Source organism: Oncorhynchus mykiss, chromosome 2 (genome assembly GCF_013265735.2).
Source record: "Oncorhynchus mykiss isolate Arlee chromosome 2, USDA_OmykA_1.1, whole genome shotgun sequence".
In the NCBI taxonomy this organism is placed as follows: Eukaryota; Metazoa; Chordata; class Actinopteri; order Salmoniformes; family Salmonidae; genus Oncorhynchus; species Oncorhynchus mykiss.
This window is the reverse complement of record NC_048566.1, coordinates 53,160,415-53,169,338: the sequence shown is the minus strand read 5'-3', so window position 1 is coordinate 53,169,338 and position 8,924 is coordinate 53,160,415. Positions and strand designations below refer to the sequence as shown.

Genomic DNA, 8,924 nt, shown 5'->3' with positions numbered 1-8,924 from the left:
AAGGTACAAGGTTCCTCCCCACTGACCTTCTCCAATGGGTTTTGAGAAGGAGGCGATGAGAGGAATCGAGGAAGGATTTATTGAGGAAGAGTCTAGCACTCACCTGTCAACTAGCTCACGTGCTACAAACTCGCCTCTACTACACTCACTGACCACCACCTCCTCCGCATCAACCTTAACAGCCAGCAGAGCACACTGTGTGAACTGAGTTAATCTAGCACCCACAGAACACATTTTGTGGGTATTTCTTTCTGCTACATTGACTCTGATCATACAGCTGATTTATACTGTCGTAGCCATAGGAGGAAGTGAAAGGGGTGTGACTGTAGCAGGGGTGAATTCTAGTAGCCACTGTGATGTGATGTCCCCTCTGAGACTAAGTAGTGTCTGTCTATCATAAATGTATGATAGACCATCCCGGTCAGCCATACAGGTATGGAACTCACACATTACATGGCTACTTTGCAGCCCATGTAAAAGGGACCCTTCACTGTGGTCAACATTCAATATCTTCTTGGTAAGCAACTAGTCTAGATTTGGCCTTGCGTTTTAGATTGTCCTGCTGAAAGGTAAATTCTTCTCCCAGTATTTGGTGGAAAGCAGACCAGGTTTTTAGCTCTGTTCCATTTATTTTTTATCCAGAAACTCCCCAGTTCTTAACAATTGCATGCATACCCATAACATGATGCAGCCACCACTATGCTTGAAAATATGGCGAGTGGCATGTTTTGCAATATTCTTATTCTGTACAGGCTTCCTTCTTACGCTGTAATTTAGGTTAGTCTTGTGGAGTAACTACAATGTTGTTGATCCATCCTCAGTTCTCCTATGACATCCATTTTTACTCATGTACCAATAAGTGCCCTTATTTGCGAGGCATTGGAAAACCTCCATGTTCTTTGTGGTTGAATCTGTGTTTGAAATTCACTGCTCGACTGAGGGACCTCACAGATAATTATATGCGTGTGGTACAGAAATTAGGTAGTCATTCAAAATCATATTAAAACACTATTATTGCACACAGAGTGAGTCCGTGTGACTTGTTAAGCACATTTTACTCCTGAACTTATTTAGGCTTGCCATAACAATGGGGATGAATACTTATTGGCTCAAGACGTCAGCTTTTCATTTGGATTTAATTTGTAAAAAAAATCAAAAAACATAATTACGCTGGCCTACACACAATATGGGTTATTGTGTATAGGCCAGTGACAAAATAAATCTCAATTTAATTCATTTTTAATTCAGGCGTACAACATTTGGAAAAAGTCAAGGGGTGTGAATACTTTCTGAAGGAACTGTAGGTCCATTATAATTTCTACACAGTTTCGATTTGGTTTTAGTAATTTTAAAGTATATTGAGTTCGCCCCCCCCCCCTAAAAATTCACAGGCTGTATGTTTGACACCCCTGCTCTATAGCTTTTTAAGCAGTTGATGTTAGATTTCAATCAAAATAACTGAATTCATCTTGATTTAGCTTAATGATTCCCATCTCATCTATCCATGGTCAATGCCTAATCATTCTTACCTCTTGAATAAAAGTCTGAGAACAAAAATTGAAAAGTCAATTAAAACAATTTAATAAACATACACTTAAAAGAATCAGATTAATCAACTTTTGCATTTGTTACACATCTGGCCATGACAGACGCTGTCAATTTAGGTCTAAAGGGCCTGTGTAACCAACTGTGTTATTTATTGAACCTCTGAAAGTGCAATGACGTATAGTTGTCCATTCACAAGGCCTGGCAAAATGAGCAGAAGAACAGTGTTCATTTCGGCAACACTAAAGTAAGTTGCCCAGCCCCAGTGGTCTCTCAATGGAAAAATATAATTCAAAGTGTTTTTTAATCTAGGAATGCGTTTAATCTAGGTCCTGGAAACCGGCTTCTTTAACAGGGCCCTTGCATTTTACATAGTCTAATCCACTGCATTACACTAACTAGCACAGTGTAATGAAAATGTGGATACAGCTCTGGTGAACCAAGCGATGCCTGAACTCAGGGCGCTCCAAATGAAGCACAGTGACTAACTTGCTATTTCATTGAACTCCCGCTCATTAAATACCTCGCAATGTAACTGTCCAAAAAAAACTCCCCACAACGTAGTCTGAAGTTTTTTGTAATTTGTCTTTCTGGCATGGCGAGCAGCAAAGCATTACAATATTATTGGTTAGCAGAACAGAGTTAGCCTTTAGCAGCTAGCCAACTGAGTTGGCCTTCAGTGGCTAGCTAACTTGTGCTCTTCTCTGAGGTCTCCATGCGAGATTCCTTCAGCGGTCTGCTGCGGGGTGAGGTGGCGGCGTCGCCATCTCCCTTTTCCTGGTCGGGGGTGGATAGGTGCTCCAGCTCGTAGCGACCGTTCAGGTCCCCTGGTCGGACATGGTCGGAGGTCTTCTTGTGCTCCCGGATCTGGGCCAGCTGGTGGCCGGCATACTCGGGCTTGGCGGTGAGGGGCCCCAACGGGACCTCCATGCCCAGGATATCGACGACCATGTAGGGCCGCAGCCAGCCCACCAGAGGGGTGCTGCCGGGGGTGTAGTGGGTCTGCCGGTGGTAAAACAGAAGTCCGTCCACCTGAGGACACACAGAATCCACTCAGTTTGGGCTTGTTACAACTGCCTCATCATGCCCCCAGAGAGCAGTCTCACTTTTAACCTCAATGGTGGTGGGCTGAGCAGCAAAACAGACTCTAGACAAGTCAATGAGGTTGAGAGAGGTTCTATTGGGAGCTATAAGTTGAGAGATGGCGCATTGAACCGGGAAACCCAGACTAGCAATGTGTGTTCATTCTATGAAGTAGACTTCATTCTTTCCCAAGAGTGTCGAGAAGCAAACAGAGGAGATTCACTCTACTGAAGAAACAGACTGTTCTGCCCCTTTTACAGACTACAAGTAGAATCACAGATGTACTATAGGACTAAATAGCTGCATTTGAAGTAGTATGCAGTTGTAGTTGTTCTTACATTGAAGTTGTACTCTGTTGCAAGTGCTTGCTGAATGGCTTCCGTTGAGCAGGCAGTGCTTTGAAGACTCACAAACTTGAACTATGGAGAAAAAAAAACAGCAACAACCATATTGTCAGACAGCACACAGGCCACAGTTAATTGATCATCTAATGACAATATGACTATCTTTCCACAATCTCACAAGTACACTTTTTTTCAGTTTAATACACCAAAAGAAACTGCATGTGTTGGCGGTCATGGTCAAATCAAAATAAACATGGAAAAGGAGGTGACATCTTTGGTCCTTTTTTTATTTATACTTTTTTTGTGTGCCTCTAATCATCCTCATTTGGACTAAATTGAAAAGGTCTATATACACAATATATTTATTATTGTGTATTGCTCTTACAGGGTTCCTCTTGGCAATGTCAGCCATGCCATCCGTCTCCTGGACTTTCGACTGGAGCCAGTAGAACCGGAACTCTGTCTGTTGATGGAAAAACAAACACCATCAACAAAGCTATCACTAAAATCCCCAAATGACTGATGAATTGGCAAAAAGAGCACATCTGTATCCCAGACACTAGTACTACAGCACTGTAATTCAACTGGAACTTCAATGCTCTGCTAATCAATCTGTGTGTGCTTACTGGACAGTCGTACACTGGATGGCCCCTCCAACACATGACATCCAGGATGAAGTAGGTCCGCTCCACCTCACTGTAGATACAGTCCAGGATGGTGTAATCTGCACACAGACCGAACATTAGCACTACCATGTGTGGTCATATATTTTTTGCATGGATGCAGTTTGCAAGGACAGTGGTAGAATAGATGGGATGGTTCTTTTTTGGGTTCCATTTTGATTCCTAGCCCCTCCTAGCTCCAAACCCTCTGGGTGTTCACAGATCTGAAAGTATTGGATAGGTTAAGTAATAATGGTGGATGCTCTGCTTTGCCCATTGGTCTAATTGGAGCCATCACTATATTGATAAAATAAGATAGTACTTTAATAATCTTCAAAAGGGAAAATTTGATTGCACCAGCCAATACGTACAAAACCAAACCCCCACCCAGTCCAGTTAAATCTGTGAACCCTGACGGGGTGGAGGAACTGGAAGCTACAGATTGAAATGGGATCAGGCCCACGTACCTTTTCCCATTGCTGAGTTGTGTCTGTTCCCTCCAGGCAACAGAGAAGGGAAGCGGTTCACACAGTAGCCACTTTTGGTGTATGCTGCAGTGGACCCCTTCAAAATGGTGGGAAACAGAGACGTGAGAACTTTTTCATTGTTATTTCAGTCAAATCAAACTAGACTAGCAATGTGTGTTCATTCTATGAAGTACACTTCATTCTTTCCCAAGAGTGTCGAGAAGCAAACAGAGGAGATTCACTCTACTGAAGAATCAGACTGTTCTGACCCTTTTACAGACTACAAGTAGAATCACAGATGTACTATAGGACTAAATAGCTGCATTTGAAGTAGTATGCAGGCTCTGGAGAGCCCTGCTGTTGCGGGTGGTGTAATTGTCGTACTAGACAGTGATACAGCCCAACAGGATGCTTTCAATTGTGCATCTGTAAACATTTGTGAGGGTTTTAGGTACCAAGCCAAATTTCTTCAGCCTGCTGAGTTTGAAGAGACACTGCTGCACATTCTTCAAACTTTGTGTGTGAACCATTTCAGTTTGTCAGTGATGTGTATGCCGAGGAACTTGAAGCTTTCCACATTCACTGCAGTCCCATCTATATGTGGATTGGGGGGTGCTCCCTCTGCTGTTTCCTGAAGTCAACGATCAGCTCCTTTGTTTTGTTGACGTTGGGTGAGGTTATTTTCCTGGCACCACACTCCCAGGGGGCCCTCACCTCCTCCCTGTAGGCTGTCTCGTCATTGTTGGTGATCAGGCCTACTACTGTTGTGTTGGAGGCGTGTGTGGCCACGCAGTCATGAGTGAGAAGGGTGTAAAGGAGGGGGCTGAGCACGCATCCTTGTGGGGCCCCAGCATTGAGGATCAGCGAAGTGGAGGTGTTGTTTCCTACCTTCACCACCTGGGGGCGGCCCGTCAGGAAGTCCAGGACCCAGTCACACATGGCAGTGTTCAGACCTTTGGCCTCGAGCTTAATGATGAGCTTGGAGGGTACTATGGTGTTGAATGCTGAGCTATAGTCAATGAACAGCATTCTTACATACACTACCGTTCAAAAGTGTGGGGTCACTTAGAAATTTCCTTGTTTTTTTAAAAGAAGCGCACATTTTTTTGTCCATTACAATAACATCAAATTGATCAGAAATAGTGTAGACGCTACACTGTTAAATTTTGTAAATTACTATTGTAGCTGGAAACGGCAGATTTGTTATGGAATATCTACATAGGCGTACAGAGGCCCATTATCAGCAACCATTACTGCTGTGTTCCAATGCCACCCGTTAGATAAAATGCCGAACGGTTCCGTATTTCACCGAAACAAACGTTTTGTTTTCGAAATGATAGTTTCCGGATTCGATCATATTAATGACCAAAGGCTCGTATTTCTGTGTGTTATTATGTTAAAATTAAGTCTGATTTGATAGAGCAGTCTGACTGAGCAGCAGCAGGCCCGTAATCATTCATTCAAACAGCACTTTCCTGCATTTTGCCGGCAGCTCTTCGCAAGCACAGCGCTGTTTATGTAACCAATGTGAAATGGCTAGCTAGTTAGCTGGGTGTTTGCCAATACTGTTTCAAACTTCACTCGCTTTTAGATTTGGAGTAGTTATTCCCTTTGCGCTGCAAGGGCCGCGGCTTTTGTGGAGCGATGGGTAACGATGCTTCGAGTGTGGCTGTTGTCGATGTGTTCCTGGTTCGAGCCCAGGTAGGGGCGAGGAGAGGGACGGAAGCTATACTGTTACACTGGCAATACTATAGTGCCTATAAGAACATCCAATAGTCAAAGGTATATGAAATACAAATGGTATAGAGAGAAATAGTCCTAGAAATACTATATTAACTACAACCTAAAATCTCTTATCATGGAATATTGAAGTCTCATGTTAAAAGGAACCACCAACTTTCATATGTTCTCATGTTCTGAGCAAGGAACTTAAATGTTAGCTTTCTTACATGGCACATATTACTTTCTTCTCCAACACTTTGTTTTTGCATTATTTAAACCAAATTGAACATGTTTCATTATTTATTTAAGGCTAAATTTATTTTATTGATGTTTTATATTAAGTTAAAGTGTTAATTCAGTATTGCTCTAATTGTCATTATTACAAAAAAATATCTAAAAAAATATTCCGATTAATCGGTATTGGCTTTTTTGGTCCTCCAATAAAATCGGTATCGGCGTTGAAAAATCATAACCGGTCGACCTCTAGTACACACACTATATATTCCGGTCTGACATTGCTCATACAACTATAAAAAAATATATCCAAATACATCAGGATAATATGTGTATTGTTTATTTTATTTTCTTGCTAGGTTCTACTGCACTTTTGGGAACTAGAAACACATTGCAGGCATCTGCAATAACGTGCAAATCTGTGTGACCAACAAACTTCGATTTTTATTTATTTCCGATGCAAGGCGATTTGTAAATCAGGCAGTCTCGACTTGCCTTCACACATGCCCATTGACGCATGCTTTTCTTTGACTTTTTAAAGTAAAACAAAGCTGCTATAGACCACTAAGTGTTAACAGTCAGTACCTGGATAACATATGTGAAATGCTTGATAATGTATGTGATATCAACAGAGGTATATTTTTTGGGTGATTTAAATATTGACTGGCTTGCATCAGGCTGCCCACTCAAGAGAAAGCTTCAAACTGTAACTAGTGTTTGCAACCGGGTTCAGGTTATCAAATCAGGGTAGTTAAAAATAGCACAGGAATAAAATCATCAACATGTATTGATCACATCTTTACTAATGCTACAGAAATGTATTTGAAAGCAGTATCCAAATCCATCGAAATGTAGTGATCACAATATAGTAGCCATATCTAGGAAAACAAAAGTTCCAAAGGCTGGGCCTAATATAGTCTATAAGAGGAAATACAAGAGGTTTTGTAGTGCCCGGATTAGCGTCCGGATTAGTGTCCTGCTCCTTTTAAAGCGGCAGCTCTAGCCTTTAGCTCGGTGCGGATGTTGCCTGTAATCCATGGCTTCAGGTTGGGATATACAGTGCCTTGCGAAAGTATTCGGCCCCCTTGAACTTTGCGACATTTTGCCACATTTCAGGCTTCAAACATAAAGATATAAAACTGTATTTTTTTTGTGAAGAATCAACAACAAGTGGGACACAATCATTAAGTGGAATGACATTTATTGGATATTTCACCTGTGTGTAATCAAGTGTCCGTATAAATGCACCTGCACTGTGATAGTCTCAGAGGTCCGTTAAAAGCGCAGAGAGCATCATGAAGAACAAGGAACACACCAGGCAGGTCCGAGACACTGTTGTGAACAAGTTTAAAGCCGGATTTGGATACAAAAAGATTTCCCAAGCTTTAAACATCCCAAGGAGCACTGTGCAAGCGATAATATTGAAATAGAAGGAGTATCAGGCCACTGCAAATCTACCAAGACCTGGCCGTCCCTCTAAACTTTCAGCTCATACAAGGAGAAGACTGATCAGAGATGCAGCCAAGAGGACCATGATCGCTCTGTATGAACTGCAGAGATTTACAGCTGAGGTGGGAGACTCTGTCCATAGGACAACAATCAGTCGTATATTGCACAAATCTGGCCTTTATGGAAGAGTGGCAAGAAGAACGCCATTTCTTAAAGATATCCATAAAAAGTGTCGGTTAAAGTTTGCCACAAGCCACCTGGGAGACACACCAAACATGTGGAAGAAGGTGCTCTGGTCAGAAGAAACCAAAATTGAACTTTTTGGCAACAATGCAAAACGTTATGTTTGGCGTAAAAGCAACACAGCTCATCACCCTGAACACACCATGCCCACTGTCAAACATGGTGGTGGCAGCATCATGGTTTGGGCCTGCTTTTCTTCAGCAGGGACAGGGAAGATGGTTAAAATTGATGGGAAGATGGAGCCAAATACAGGACCATTCTGGAAGAAAACCTGATGGAGTCTGCAAAAGACCTGAGACTGGGACGGAGATTTGTCTTCCAACAAGACAATGATCCAAAACATAAAGCAAAATCTACAATGGAATGGTTCAAAAATAAACATATCCAGGTGTTAGAATGGCCAAGTCAAAGTCCAGACCTGAATCCAATCGAGAATCTGTGGAAAGAACTGAAAACTGCTGTTCACAAATGCACTCCATCCAACCTCACTGAGCTCGAGCTGTTTTGCAAGGAGGAATAGGAAAAAATGTCAGTCTCTTGATGTGCAAAACTGATAGAGACATACCCCAAGCGACTTACAGCTGTAATCGCAGCAAAAGGTGGCGCTACAAAGTATTAACTTAAGGGGGCTGAATAATTTTGCACACCCAATTTTTCAGTTTTTGATTTGTTAAAAAAAGTTTGAAATATCCAATAAATGTCTTTCCACTTCATGATTGTGTCCCACTTGTTGTTGATTCTTCACAAAAAAATACAGTTTTATATCTTTATGTTTGAAGCCTGAAATGTGGCAAAAGGTCGCAAAGTTCAAGGGGGCCGAATACTTTCGCAAGGCACTGTATATGTAGTCACTGTGGGGACTACGTCGTCGATGCACTTATTGATAAAGCCGGTGACTGAGGTGGTACACTCCTCAATGCCATTGGATGAATCCCGGCACAACTGTCATGGTCAAAACATATTGATACAATAGTAGCTAAGATGGGGAGAAGTCTGTCCATAATTAAGCGCTGCACTGTCAAGGCAAGTCCTACAGTTTTGTGGCCCCTGGACTAATGTTTAGCTGTGTAGCTGTGTGGTCAGGTGCCACAAAGAGGGACTTAGGAAAATTACAATTGGTGCAGAACTTGGCAGCACGGCTGGCCCTTGCATGTACACAGAGAGCTAACAATAAT

At 42.2% G+C, this 8,924-nt stretch overlaps 1 protein-coding gene across 2 annotated transcripts in view; it reads right to left on the bottom strand.

The window, feature by feature from the left end:
- Positions 1 to 1,557: 1,557 nt before the first annotated feature.
- Positions 1,558 to 8,924, bottom strand: part of snupn (snurportin 1) — a 34,285-nt gene continuing 26,918 nt past the window's right edge. For both annotated transcript variants that reach the window (XM_021564755.2, XM_021564748.2), the window contains exons 5-9: positions 4,102 to 4,198; positions 3,599 to 3,696; positions 3,358 to 3,435; positions 2,967 to 3,047; positions 1,558 to 2,577 (exon numbers count right to left, since the gene is read on the bottom strand). In XM_021564755.2, the coding sequence (XP_021420430.2) occupies positions 2,233 to 2,577; positions 2,967 to 3,047; positions 3,358 to 3,435; positions 3,599 to 3,696; positions 4,102 to 4,198 (699 nt within the window). In that variant the 3' untranslated portion in view covers positions 1,558 to 2,232. The remainder of the gene's footprint in view (positions 2,578 to 2,966; positions 3,048 to 3,357; positions 3,436 to 3,598; positions 3,697 to 4,101; positions 4,199 to 8,924) is intronic.